This window comes from Cetorhinus maximus, chromosome 38 (genome assembly GCF_964194155.1).
Source record: "Cetorhinus maximus chromosome 38, sCetMax3.hap1.1, whole genome shotgun sequence".
NCBI lineage: Eukaryota > Metazoa > Chordata > Chondrichthyes > Lamniformes > Cetorhinidae > Cetorhinus > Cetorhinus maximus.
The window spans coordinates 1,158,614-1,173,811 of NC_135916.1; the positions used below are offsets into that span (position 1 = coordinate 1,158,614).

Consider the following 15,198-nt stretch of genomic DNA (forward strand, 5'->3'; position numbering starts at 1 on the left):
AGGCAAATGGAATTTTGGCATTTATTGATAAAGGAAAAGTGTATAAAAATAGGCAAGTATTGTTGCAACTGTACAAGGCATTGGTGAGACCGCACCTGGAGTACTGCGCACAGTATTGGTCCCCATTCTTGAGGACCGATGTACTTGCACTGGAGGCGGTTCAGAGGAGGTTCATTAGATTGATTCCAGAGATGTGGGGCTTGTCTTATGAGGAGAGATTGAGCAGTTTAGGCCTATACTCGCTAGAGTTTAAAAGGATGAGAGGAGATCTAATTGAGGTATATAAGATTCCAAAAGGAATCGACAAAATAGACGAGGAGTGGTAGATTCCCCTTGTGAGACACTCTAGAATGAGAGGCTATACTTTTAGGCTAAGGGGTGGTAGATTTAAATCAGTGATGTGGAGCAATTACTTTTCTCAAAAGGTCATGAATCTGTGGAATTCACTACCTCAGAGTGCAATGGATGCCGGGACACTGAATAAATTAAAGGAGGAGATAGACAGATTTTTAATTAGTCATGTGTTGAAAGGTCATGGGGAGAGGGCGGGAAATTGGAGTTGAGGTCGAAATGAGATCAGCCATGATTGTATTGAATGGAGGGGCAGGCTCGAGGGGCTGAATTGCCTACTCCTGCTCCTAGTTCTTATGTTCTTATGCATTACCAATGTATATAGTCCTGCTAATTTTCAGCTGCGTATGTTTAAATTACTACCGTAATACCTGCTTCTTAACTACCGGGCCAGCATTTAATTACTTAGATGCTGTCAATGTTCCATGTATATACTCACAGATGCTTCTTGTGTGTTTGTCTGTGTGTGTGTGTGTGTGTGTGTGAGAGAGTATTTGTGTCTGCAGGTGTGAATTTTTGTGAAAATCTGCATGACTGTGTGTGTCGGAGAGAAAGTGCAAGTTTGTTACTGTGTGCATTCATTTATGCATGTGTGTGTTTGTGCTTCTGTGTGCGTGAGGGCCTGTGTGTATGTTTGTGTGCATGTGTGTGATTTTTTGTGTGTGTGTGTTTGTGTATGTGTGCAACAGATGGTGTGCACATTTGTGTATATGTATGTTTGTCTGTGTGTGTTAGTGCAAGAGCCTGCGAGTGTGTGAATGTTTGTGTGGGAGTGTGCAGGGCTAATTTCCCATTTGTCTTTCTCTGGTACACGATGCAGCTTTAGAATTAATTTTAATGAAATTTAAGTGTCTACCCTGTGACCATTACCTATGTTGGAATTAATTCCCTAAATCTCAGTTATTATACTGTTTGTGGATCTCAAATTTCTCCTCTGTGTATATAACTCCATTATTATACATGTGAAGGTTTCTTCTGTACATAACATGTATCACATTCATGTTTCTGAAAACTATTTCTCCAATGCATTAATCTATTACTGTTTCCTAGCTCTGTTGCAGATTTTAAAATGAAACTTTGCATTTATCAAAGACCGGTGTTATTCTTTTATTTAATGTGAACTAAGGTATAGCATTCAGGCTGCAACTCGGCAAAAGTATTTGTGAATGATAATGAGACGCTTGAACTCACATGCTGTGTGTGTCATATCTGATTGATTCAGTGTGTAATGATCTTACGTTATGAATCATAGTGAGAATATTAAACCGGCATGTGTTGTGTATCCATGCCATATAAATTAAAATTACACTTTCTCTTTATTTTAGATATAGTATGAGATCTTTGGAGGGGGGTTTAATGTGTTCCTCTGTGAGAACCTAGGTACATTCTACAGAATAATTTTGTACATTTCAGTCTGTTGCACTATCTGTAGCTAAGACTGCACTCTTCTGAAATGAATGAGGTGCCTTTCAATCTGATAGTATTTGTGGGTTTGGACTGTGATTGATGGACCTACCTTTCTGCGGTGCTTAGTGAGTGTAAATTGGGGAGAAATATTCTGTCTCCCCTGTTGCATTTGACTGTTGCGTTGAACACGTCTATCTGAAACTTGAGATCAATGTGAATCTGATTCCTGCTCTCAGTGATGGTGGAACTGCTGTTCTGTCTGTGCTTTGAACAATAATGTACCTATGCCTACTCGAAGCATAGAGCTGCATGATTATTTAAGATGGGAAATCTATAGCTTGGCATTGGGGCTCAAAGAGAAATGGTGGCCCAATGTTATATAATTTTGAGATTGCAGGTAAGTGTGTGTCTGTGCATGTGTGTATGTGTGTGTGTGTGTGCGTGTACATTTACCTGCCGGTCTTTAGTATGGGAGAAATTTATTTCTTCTCCACTATTTATATTCCGCTATGTGAATGTGGGATCACACTGTATCTTTCACTTTTTAACATCTTACTATGGCGTTTATTTCTTTCCTGCCTGTGAATGGGGATTCCAAAATGCACCTAGTTATTTGTTGCTGTGTGACTGTCTGATTTGTTTTATGAATGTTTGTAATTGATTCTGGGCTTTACTCTGGATCATTGACTCTCTGTAATGCATTTGTGGCTATTATTCAGCACCTGTCAGTGCCTGATTTGTGAGTAAGCATCTTACTTTCACTGTTTCTGACATGTAATGCATATTTTTACTCATTGCCTCTTAGTTACAGGTATGTGGATTTGCATTTTATGTTCTGTATCTGCAATACTGTGAAATGTCAGTGTGATTCATTTTCCTGTTCTTTGTGTCAGGATCAGAAATGTGAGCATGGAAAAATTTGCTGAAACTCAGGTTATTTCAAATGAGTGAGACTTTACTCATTTGCTGTCAATCCCTGGTATGAGAAGGTATGGTTTAGTCTATGCCCATCATATTCTTGTGTATGAGTATTGTCTTTTCCCATGGTCTGCATGTACCTTGTAGGTCATTGTCGATTTTGCTGTGAACTTGTCAGCCTGTATTACTTAAGTGTGATATTCACATTGCAGCTTTCAATTTAGTGTGTGAGCAAGGACCTCCCCCCACACTAACATCCCCCGCACTACCCCTGACTGTATCTCTTGGTCTTTCATACAGGCTGTTATGTTTTAGTCAGCAACTTATGGGTTTTGATGCATTTTCAGGTCTGACATTACTGTAGCTATCAACATCTGATTTCTCGGTACCCAACCTCTTCATATTTTGAAAAGTCTGTCATTGAAAAATTGATTATATTCAACACCTCTCTATCTCTGGTATGTGTCTGTGGTTTTATTATGTAAGTGTCTGCCCCTCTTACAGGAAGGTAACTTTCTTCTGTATCTGTCAGTCCCTCCTATGAGAGTGGTGTTATGTTATTCACTGTACTTGTCAATATCTGCTTTGTGAGTTAAGTTTTAAACTTTCTTGTTTGTAGTGATCTGTCGATATAACTATTCTGAAAATATTGCTCTGGCATGTGATGTGTATGCGCGTCTGTATTAATGAATAAGTACTTTATCATTACCAGGAGCAGGTGATGGTGTAGTTGTATTGTCATTGGACTAATAATCTGGACAGCCAGGGTAGTGCTCTGGGTTGAAACCCTGACACTGCAGATGGTGGAATTTAAAATCAATAAAAATATGAATTGAATTAATGATCACCACGAAACCATTGTCGATTGTGGTAAAAACCCTTCTGGTTCACTAATATTCTTTAGAGAATGAAATCTGTCGTCCATGTACATGTGACTCTACACCCACAATTAAATGCCCTCTAAAATGGCCTAGCTAGCCACGCAATTGTAACAAATGGCAACAAAAAGATCATCGACAAAGGCAATCTCAGCCCTGTTGATCCTGAGGGACAAGGGCAGCAGATCGATGAGAACACCACCACCTGGAAATTCCCCTCCAAGTGCCTCACCATTCTGAGATGGAACTATGCTGTCATTGCTGGGACAAAAACCTGAAACTCCATTCCTAACAGCACTGTGGGTGTATCAACACCACAGGGACTGTAGCGGCTCAAGAAAGCAGCTTGTAAACCAACTTCTCAAGGGCAACTAAATGCTGTCCCAGCCAGCGAAGCAAACAACTCAAGGATGAATAAAATAAATGTATGATACTGTGTGGGATCTTTGGTGTTGAGTCTATTGCATTGCTTTATGAATGCTGGGTACATTCAAGGATTAATTCATTGAATTTCAATCAGCTTTATTTCCTGATATTTAAATTACAGCCAATGTTCCATTCTTGTGACATGCATGGAGTGAGCTTCAATTTGATATTGGTTGTGAGTTTGGACTGAAATTGGTGGACCTGCCATTCAGAGGTACTGAGTAGGAGTGTATTGTGATTATTCCAACCATCTCCCCAACCCCCGCCTCCCTTCTGAGCGTTTGACTATTGGATTGAGCACATGTATCTGGTATGAATTCCATTTGATTCTGACTATTTCTGTCCGTGGTGACGGTGGAAATGATGTTCTGTCTGTATCTCTGCACTCTGTGAGTAATATCATACCTGCTGTCAGTAACAATGAGATGGCTGCACTTTTATTTTGGTTGGGAAATCAACAGCTTGAAACCGATCCCTTCATGTATTTGCCTAGAGGAAGAAACATATCTCTTGAAAGTCAAGATCAGCTGAGGCTTTGAAAGAAAATAGATCAACGTAACCTGGCAACTGATAATCAATTTTTATAATGCTCTACAAATCGTAAAGGACAATAAGAAGTACAGTCCCTGATTCCACTTCAGCACCCTGCTTCGGTACTTTTCAAACATTTGAGTAACATTCAGAAACAGTCCTGTCCTGTCCTCCTCCAAGGATGTCACTACCCGAGGGGACAGGTACATTGGTGCAGGTCAGGTTTCAATTTCCAGCTCCCATTGTAAGAGCCGTCAACAAAAACCAACAGCCGCTGCGACAATGTTTCTTTAACACTTATCACTTGAAAAGCTGGTGCCTGCGATGGGTGATATTTACATGATTGTTCCCCATCCTCACTGTCCGCCTGTTTCCACTGTTCACTGTCCAAATGCCGACAAGTTGCATGAATCAGCAGCTATACTTGGAATATGCATTACAGGTTTGAGGGGAGAAAATCCCAATAGTTTTCAATTGCAGCTTGCTCAGGTTCTGTCTCCCTCAGCAGGGCCACACACAGCCCCAGAAAGGCCTCTCCCCGTCCACCCGCTCACTCCAAGTTCCGGAACACGTTCCCGCACCGCTCCGCCTCTTACAAACAGCCCCCGGTTCCCCCTGAACTTACCCCGAGTCAATGATGATTTCTGTGTCCACACTGACAAACCGGGGCCCTGCTGGAATCAGAACGCTGTTTACTCGCTTACCCGGGCCCTAAGATTTCCATTTCTATCTGTTTGAAACAAAGGTCTCCCGCTCACTGAATGAAAAACTTCAATGGCGGAGTCTGGGAGAAGGGCAGCGCATGCGCTCTTCTAGTCAGGTCTGAGGAGTTGAATGAGGGCAGCAATGCGCATGCGCTTCTCTGGAATTTTACGTCACAGAATCAACATCATTTGCTCCTCCCCTCAGTCAATGTTCTCCAGCTTGAGCATCACAACTGGGGCTGTGTGGAACGTTTCATCTAAGGTAGCATCCTGGTTATCTGAATATCCCTGGTCACCCTTGGTTCTCTGGGCTCGTTACTCCTTCCTCCTTCCTTTCTATTAATTTTCCGTAGATTGTAAATTCAGAAAAAAACATCTAACACTCTGAGACATGGGAGCCGCAGACTGTCTGATTCGCAGATTCCGTGGAGGAACCAATCGCATGTGATTTCAGGCTATTATCTGAATAGCTCACATCAAGATGTTTATTCCAGGTGACAATATCAATTATCTGCTCCCGTTCCCTCCGGATCTCCCTGTTTATGTTGCTCCTCTTGGAGCCATTTACTAGCAAAAATTTGCCATGGTGATTGACTTGATTTGGGGGTATGAGCATTTTTATGGGCAGGGTCAGTTTTCAGCATGATGTTATTTAAATGAGGGCAAAAGTTTGTGGTAAAACACAATTTACGCTTGAAATTCCTTGGTCATTTGTACTGAATTGGGTGAATTGTGTTGGAAATAGCAGTGAAAGTGAGTGAGGAGAATGCTGAGGCAGCTTGGAGAGGACATGTTGAGCCTGTACCGGCCCCATTTCAATTTTGAACACCCCCCATAGTCCCTCTGTATGTTTCACCACAAACAGGTCTTCCAAGTCTAAATTGGCCATTTCCTGCCTTATTTCACTAAAATCCACTCTCAACCAATCCAAAACATTTTTATTTGCAACTTGTCGATTTCTTTGTCCATAACAAACTTAATCTGTACCGTGTTGTATTTGCTATCGCTAAAATACTCACCCACCGTCACCTCAGCCACCTGTCCGGCTTCATTCCCCCGAATTAGGTCCAGCCATGCACCTTCCCTTTTTGGACTCCCGACATATTGACCTAAAAAGTTCTCCTGTACACATTTCAAAAAATCCACTACGTCCGAGCCCTTAACACTATTTATATCCCAATTAATGTTGGGAAAGTTGAAATCACCTGATATAATTACCCTATTGCTATTCTTTTTACACAACTCCACAAACAGTGCACATAGTTGCCCCTCAATTTACCACTGACTACCTGGGGGTCTATAATTAAAACCTAATAACGTGGTTGCCCACTTTTTATTTCTTAGCTCAACCCACAAAGTTTCATTTGATGCATCGTTACTGCAGTAACTGACTCCTTAATTAATAATTCTAAGCCTCCTCCTCTTTTACCCCCTCCGTTGTCTCACCTGAAATTTCAACATCACAGAATATTGAGCTGCCAATCCTGCCCTTCCCTCAACCACGTCTCAGTGATAGCTACTACACCACAATTCCAAGGGTTGCAATCCACACCCTCAACTCATCCGTTTTATCTGCAATACTCCTGGCACTTAAGTTGAGGCCATCCAGCCTTGCCTTACTCCCTTGAAGCTTATTGCAGCTGTACTTCGTCGCTCATGGTTCTTCTACTGGCTTATGATGTGTCCCCATTCTGCTAAAATTCTGTGTCCCCTCCCCCTGCCGAGTTAGTTTAAACTCCTCCCAACAGCACTAGCCTATCGGTGTGTGTGCCTTTCTGTCTCTGCCTCAATCTCCCTCTATCTATCTCTCTCTCACTCACTATTGATTCTTCTCTTTCCTTGCTCTCTTGCTCCCTTTCGCACCCACATCTCTCTACTTCTGGTGCTGTGAATGTTACTGATGCTGTTACCCATCCTCCATTGATATGCGTGACACCGTTAGTGTTCATCCTCTAAGAAATTCAGCACTGAAATTTCATTTGATTATCTCTATTAAAAAATCGAAGTGTGTTTTGAAAATCTCTGTCACTGCCAGGAATGTGACAATCCGCGAATGCGCGTTAACATATAACTGGCCTGCTCTGGTTGTTGAGGTAGGGGTACATTGCAAACTGTGAAATTGTGACCTGTCAGTTCAAGAGGAGCAACATAAACAGGGAGATCCGGAGGGACCGGGAGCAGATAATTTATATTGTCACCTGGAATAAACATCTTGATGTGAGCTATTCAGATAATAGCCTGAAATCACATATGATTGGTTCCTCCACGGAATCTGCGAATCAGACAGTCTGCGGCTCCCATGTCTCAGAGTGTTAGATGTTTTTTTCTGAATTTACAATCTACGGAAAATTAATAGAAAGACGAACAAAGTTCGAAAAGAGGGGCAATTCTGTCCTGAGACCCTTACATTTGATACTAGTTTCAGCCTGTGAAGGTGCAGATGTGAACATTGTGTAAGGGAGCGTTGGAAATGGGCGGGCGAGTCAAAGGAATGAAACTGTGTTTGTGTGTCCGTGCTGATCATGAGGTTTCCGAGACCCGCTTGCCTAAAATAAAAATATTTCCCTTTCAAAAATTCCACCTGTTCCCCAGCTTAACCCCGAAGTGAGATTTCAAGAGCATTTCTGAGTTGTTTTCTAGATTTCAGTCTAAAACTAGAGGACATGTCAGAGATCGGGTGAAGGAGCCGCAGTAAATCAGGTTTAAATCGAAACTGGAGCCTTCAATTCGCGTGAAATATTTTCGACAGCAAACATTACAATGTCAGAGATAAGATGGATTTAGTCTGGGACACTGGAGAGCCGGAATTTCCATGGAATTGGGGAGTTTGTGAGGAGAGAAAAACACAGAGAGGCAGCAGCAGCCTGGAGCTGACAGCAGCCTGTCTCCGCCCCGTCCGCTCGCTGCCTTTAAGTTGCTCAGTGCCGCCACCAGCGGCTTCATTTCTCAGCCCGTTCACATTGACAGAGACACTTTTGTGCAGAGTCCCGGAACATGACCGATACTGCAGCCGCCGAAACGGCTCCTCCAGCCGCTCCCGCCGCCCAGGTCAAGACTCCCAAGAAGAAGAAGAAGGCGGCTCCCCGGAGCAGTGCAGCCGGTCCCAAGCTGGGCGAGCAGATCCTCAAGGTTGTGGCGGATTGCAGCGATCGCAAGGGGATGTCGCTGCCCGCGATCAAGAAGGCGCTGCGCGGCAAAGGGCTGGATGTGGAGAAACTCGGCTCCCAGATCAAGCAAAGCGTCAAGAGGAATGTGAAGAATGGCTTCCTGGTTCAGGTCAAGGGCACGGGCGCCTCGGGCTCCTTCAAAGTCCCTAAGAACACAACCCCGGGGAAAGTGGGAAAGAAGGCGAAGGTAGCAGCTGGCAAGAAATCTCCAGTGAAGAAAGCGGCAGCCAAGAAGGTGACAGCAAAGAAAGCAACGGCCAAGAAAACAGTCAAGAAAGCAACGGCCAAGAAGACTCCAGTCAAGAAAGCAGCGGCCAAGAAATCCCCAGCGAAGAAAGCAGCGGCCAAGAAAACAGCCAAGAAGGCGGCAACTCCCAAAAAGCCGGTGAAAAAAGCAGCCCCCAAGAAAAAGTCTCCGGCCAAGAAGGTGACGGGCGTCAAAAAAGTGGCGAAAGGGAGGGCCAAGCCCAAAGGGAGATAAGCAAAGACAGGAAAGAAGGGAAAGATCCCGAGCAAATTGTAAACCTCTAAACCCAAAGGCTCTTTTCAGAGCCACCCACATTTCACATGAAAGAGCTGATTCCCTGATCATTTGATCCCTGTCTCCGCGCTGGGAGCAGTTTTCAGATGGAAATGTTTCTTTATCCTTCCACTTAAATCCTATTTTCCCGCTCACTCACTGACACACTCTCCACCCGTCCCCTCCCGCGCTGTGCAAAAGGACACAGGGATATCCTTACAGCTCCCTATCCGGAATGTGTCCCAATGCATTCAAAGTTTATCTTTCCTTTATTCACATTTTCAAGGTGAGAGTCTGCAATGGAGTGAGCATCGCTCAAATGTCCCGTCTCACAACTAAGGCCCATACCTGTTGTTTCTCTAATTCTATTGGAAGAGATGTTAGGGAATTTCTCAATCCCTTTTGGCAGCCTGGATGGGAGGGTTCGGGGGATAGTCTAGAGTTGTGTTGGTATAGAATAGGAGAGGGATTGAAATAGATGCAAACATTTGACTCTTGATTGAAATGCAGTATCGAGGGGGGAATATTACTGAGAGGATTGGATTTAATACATTCGATTTTCAAAATAGCTGGTTTATGATGTTGAAGTATTTCAGTTACGTTTAAAGTTTTCTGTTCAGCTCTCTTCAGAATTTGATAACTAAATGTACTTCGGGCTGGCAGGAGGAGGGACTGTCTGACCAGAGACATTGCCCTGACTGTCACTCAGGCTGTCTCGCCCCGCCTCTGACACACACACACACACTCTCTCTCTCTCTCTCTCTCTCCCTTCCTCAGTCAGGTCGGGGCGGGCTGTATAAAAGTGGAACGTGAAGCAGCTCCCCACTCATTCAGCAGCGATTTGACTGAAGAAGTATCATGTCTGGCAGAGGGAAAGGAGGCAAAGGACTGGGGAAAGGCGGAGCAAAGCGGCACCGCAAAGTGCTTCGCGATAACATCCAGGGCATCACCAAACCAGCCATCCGCCGCCTGGCTCGCCGTGGCGGTGTCAAGCGCATTTCGGGCCTGATCTACGAGGAGACCCGCGGGGTGCTGAAGGTTTTCCTGGAGAATGTGATCAGGGATGCTGTCACCTACACCGAGCACGCCAAGCGGAAGACGGTCACCGCCATGGATGTGGTGTACGCTCTGAAACGCCAGGGCCGCACTCTCTATGGATTCGGCGGCTGAACAAATCGACCCGACTCTATAACAAAACCCAAAGGCTCTTCTAAGAGCCGCCCACAACCTCACATTCAGAGCAGTGACTTCAGAGCGGGAGAGGGAAAGCGATATGTAGTTTTATAAACACACAGCGTTTCCATCTGCGCATTTTCCATTAACAATATGATCGTGAGTCACACAAGTTTCATGATTTAATTTAGTTCGGTTTTCAGGAATTCGTTTCCATGATTCCTGCCGAAACTCGATTCAAAGCTTGACTGAGGAACACGACAGCTCCCAAACTAACACCGAGTTCACAAGATAAAGGCCATCATTTATTACACTTTAATCAGGAGTAACTATTTTGAGACACATCATTCTCGCTTCTTCGCCCCATTATCACCCTGTCTTTTTTCTTCGCCATCTGTTCCTGGGTCGTTGAGACATGACAGGGTGTGGGGGGTACCTGTATACCAGCTTTAAATGGATTAGCCTGTACCGATGCAGCATGTTGTCTGGTTCCAGGGAGCACTGAACAACTTTATTCTGGCCTGTATCAGGGCGATCAATGAAATAACCCGAATTTAAACGGGAATGTAAGGCGAATATTGAGAGGCTGATAGAAAAATCTGACTACACTTAATCACCTCGATTCTGCATCTCAGGACGGACGGAAGGGTGAAGTGGATGATCTGCATTTGGTGCATGGTTTGGACTGCGAAGATGCATTTACGCACATTGTGGAAGATAGTTCAAATATGTAAACTTAGATATTAACTTGATTTACAGAAAGGGTGCGCAATCCGCCCACCCACATCGCCTCCCCCAGCCATAAAACACTAGAAACAAGAGCCAAGCCATTCTCTCTATAACATCTATAGGGCTTTGACATGAATAAACCGATAAGGTTGATCAGTTTTATATGTGAGACCCAAAATTCCGCCCATCAATAGGAGTTTTATTCCAGCCTGCTGTAAACCGATCAGGGAATGAATGAGAATTTAATCCACGTTCAAAAGCCGGAAGTCGGAGCTGGGACCGAAATGGGGCTCGCAAACATTGAGACCTTGTGATATTTGTCCATTCAGATTGATTTTATCTGCCTTCAAACTAGGTTTATTTTAATGTCAGTTACTCGTCCCTTTGAAATTGGCGGGCATTGTGAAATTGATGAACTGTCAGTTTCTGCTCCACCAATCAGGGCCCAGAAATCCATGCAGCCCGCTGCTCTTTTCAAATTTCTGGGCGGGATTGCGCTGCATCCAATCAGGACAGGAGGGAGGTGACGGACATGTCTTAAATAGACAGACACAGAGCGGCTTGATCATTCTCAGAGTCTGTGTTCCACAGCGTTTGTTATCATGGCCAGGACCAAGGTGTCAGCTGTGGCTCAGTCCATAGCACCCTCGCCTTTGAATCAGAAGGTTGTGGGTTCATGTCCCACTCCTAGAAACCAAGAACTGTGTTTGTACTCAAAAGAGTTGCAATCTGTGACTGTTGATAACTGGCCAGGACCAAGCAGACAGCGCGCAAGTCGACCGGAGGGAAAGCTCCCCGCAAGCAGCTGGCTACCAAAGCTGCCCGCAAGAGCGCTCCAGCCACGGGCGGCGTCAAGAAGCCCCATCGCTACAGGCCCGGCACTGTGGCTCTGCGGGAGATCCGCCGCTACCAGAAATCCACCGAGCTGCTGATCCGCAAACTGCCCTTCCAGCGCCTGGTGCGAGAGATCGCTCAGGACTTCAAGACCGACCTGCGCTTCCAGAGCTCGGCCGTCATGGCCCTGCAGGAGGCCAGCGAGGCTTACCTGGTGGGGCTCTTTGAGGACACCAACCTGTGCGCCATCCACGCCAAGCGAGTCACCATCATGCCCAAGGACATCCAGCTGGCCCGCCGCATCCGCGGGGAGCGCGCCTAAAAACCCGACCCCCAGCACCATGTGCAACAAAGGCTCTTTTAAGAGCCACCAAGTCGGTCAGAGAAAGAGCTGCGATCTATTGTTAAAAGACGCCACCTCTTCTGCATATAATTTTCATTGTATTTCACCCTATACCTTTCCTTTGCTACATTTGTTGGGCTTTGGAGAACATTTGAAAGGCGGTTATTTTATTATTCCAGGAACGTTTTCCCAAGTAGTGACAATTGAGGAAAACACACATCCCATTGGCTTCTGCACGTTATCAGTTACATCTCTGTTTGAGTGACCAATGTGGAGGATCCACGCATTGACTTATCTTATACCTTCGGGAGGAATGGCGGTGCGATCAATGCTTATTGGTCCATTTTATTACAGCTGGTAATGTTCCTTTATATTACCAATCAGATCTCTGCTTGATTCACCAACGTGGAGACGTCACGTGGTTGACTTCCTAAAGTAATGGCGCGAAATCGTCAGTTACTAACCCATTATATATTTCAAATTTGGAAAGACCGCACTGAAATCGTAATAGCTAATTCCCTTTTTAAATTATAACAATGCACGATTCACCCAACTCTCTCCATCTTTTGGACATCCTGCAGCTTACCTGTATCTGTTAGTTTCTGACTTTTGAGTGCGGAGTTTCATGTCTCTGACATGAAGCAGAAATTAAAGCGCCAATTTTGCAGGAACCGAGCCTTTGTTTTATTGAACATTGAAAAGCCCGCCTAAACGTGTGTAAAACGAATAATTAATTTGATACAGAATATTGCCTTAACATAAAGCTCAGTCAATTCTATAGTTTAAAAGATTGGTCTCCCTTACTGCACTATATCATATTTGGTCACAAGCCCCAAATTCGCTTTTAAAATCCGGAATCCATTCGGGTTTAATCTCGGACCTTTTTTCCAGTCCTCTTTCTCTTTGTTCAACATATTCTGGCATGTGAATATGGGCTTTTGTTAGGACTCTCTGCACCTTGTATATCATTGTCCGTTCTTTGAATATGATGCTCACTTTTCAACTTTTTAATGTAGCATGTGAACATGGATTTTAATCAGGACTTATCAGTTGTTGACTGTGTATAAGTGTCATATTCATTCTGTATGTATCAGCCTCTGGTGCTGTGTATGAATCTTGCTAACCTTTGTTATGTGCCTGTTGTGGTTCTGTATATGGCTGCAGAATTAATACTCTAAATGTAAATTTTGGACCTTGTGGGCATTGAATTCGTTTTTTTCTTTCACCATATCTGTTAAGAATTGATGAGTTGTGTGTTTTATTAAGTGTTTTCAGTTACTTGAATACTGTGATAGAGTTGAATTAATCCTGTACCCACCAGTGTGTTGCATTGTATGTGGATGAATACATTTTGCCCTCTGTGTAGTACTCTGTACCTGCTATGTATGGAAGAGTTCATTCATTCTATCTGCAATATTTTCTGGTACTATCCGTGAGAGAGGGATTCCATCTGAATCTATCAATATCTGGAACTAAATGTGAGAATGAAGTTGATACGGATCCAGCCAAGCTGTTTGAGAACAATATTTTTTTGTGTGTCAGTCAATCTGGGCAATTTTATGTCATTGTGGGTTTTTGGCTCTGCGTCCTTAAGACTTTTCTAAAAAGATTTGTGTATGTCTGTGGCTCCTGCTCTCCATTTAATTCCCTGCTACTCTATATGTGGTTGAATAATGCATTGCTTCCAAATATATTGTTAGTTTCTTGCTCTATATTTATTAGTCCCTTAAATTGATGGAGTGTGTATTCACTCATTTAGCTGACAGTGAGTGTGATTCATTCAAATTATCCCTGCATCTGCTATCGCATGGGAATGTGCCACTCTCTGCATGTCTTTCAGTGCCTAGTACAATGCATGATTTTGGGATTAAATTGTACATGACAGCGTCGGGTAAGGTATGTGTTTGTGGAGTTATTTCTATGATGTTATGGCCTCTATGATTCTATATGAATGAGATTATTTTGGTATCCTTCAGTTTCAGGTAGGCTAAGTGAATGTGGGGTTCATTATTTATCTTTCAGCCTTGGTGCTTTCCAAGAGTAAGTACTAAGGGTAAACAAGAAGTGTTCAGAGAACTTACATTATGATTCTTAGTGAGAATATTGATATGGCACATGTTGTGTATTAAGGTCTGTATTCATTAAAATTATATTTTACCTTTATTTCATATATTGTATGAGATCTTTGGTGTGGAATTTAATATGTTCCTCTGTGTGGCGTCTGGGTACATTCTTAGCTTCACATATACAGCTGATTGAAATGCACAGATTTAATGCTAAGACTCCACTCTTGTGAAAGGAATGGATTGTCTTTCAATCTGAAAAAGTTTTGGGCCAGGATTGATGGGCCTACCATTCTGTGACACTCATTGAGTTTGAATTGGGGATAATATTCTGTCTCCCCTGTCGTGTTTGAATGTTGTATTGAACATGTCTGCCCATTTTTGGTTTAACCTATAACATGGGTTCTACCAATGTTATAGCCATAAGTTATATTCTGTAGTTGCATAGGAGTTCAAAAATGGTACTCAATCTGTAGCTCTGTGAAAACAATTGTGAATAGCTACATCACCTTCAATCAACTATATAGCCTCAAATGTAATTGATGCAGTTTGTAGTCAAGGAATTACCATTGTACCTTTATTCATGCAGAGCTTTTCATAGAATCACAGAATCACACAGTGCAGAAGAGGTCCTTCAGCCCATCGAGACTGCAACAACACGTGAGAAACACCTGACCTACCTACCTAATCCCATTTATCAGCACTTGGCCCCTTAGCCTTGAATGTGATGATGTGCCAAGTGCTCATCCAAGTACTTTTTAAAGGATGTGAGGCAACACACCTCCACCACCCTCCCAGGCAGCGCATTCCAAACCGTCACCACCCTCTGGGTAAAAATTTGTTCCTCACATCCTTCATAAACCTCTTGCCGCTCACCTTGAACTTACGCCCCCTTGTGACTGACTCTTCAGCCAAGGGGAACAGCTGCTCCCTATCCACCCTGCACATGCCTCTCATAATCTTGCACACCTCGCTCAGGTCGCCCCTCAGCCTTCTCTGCTCCAACGAAAACAACCCAAGACTATTCAACCTCTCTTCATAACTTAAATGTTTCATCCCAGGCAACATCCTGGTGAATATTTTTTTAGACTGCTATGAAATATATAGCCCTGACTAAATTCTGAGGTACTGCATTGCAATTTATTAAGTAACGT

The 15,198-nt window shown here is 43.6% G+C and overlaps 2 protein-coding genes across 2 annotated transcripts; both read left to right on the forward strand.

The window, feature by feature from the left end:
• Window positions 1-8,209: 8,209 nt before the first annotated feature.
• Window positions 8,210-8,863, forward strand: LOC144672419 (histone H1-like). Its single transcript, XM_078534264.1, has one exon. It carries the CDS (start codon window positions 8,210-8,212, stop codon window positions 8,861-8,863), a length of 654 nt encoding a protein of 217 aa, XP_078390390.1.
• Window positions 8,864-9,760: 897 nt separating this feature from the next.
• LOC144672492 (histone H4) lies at window positions 9,761-10,072 on the forward strand. The gene has a single exon (XM_078534336.1). It carries the CDS (start codon window positions 9,761-9,763, stop codon window positions 10,070-10,072), a length of 312 nt encoding a protein of 103 aa, XP_078390462.1.
• The last annotated feature ends 5,126 nt before the right edge of the window (window positions 10,073-15,198 follow it).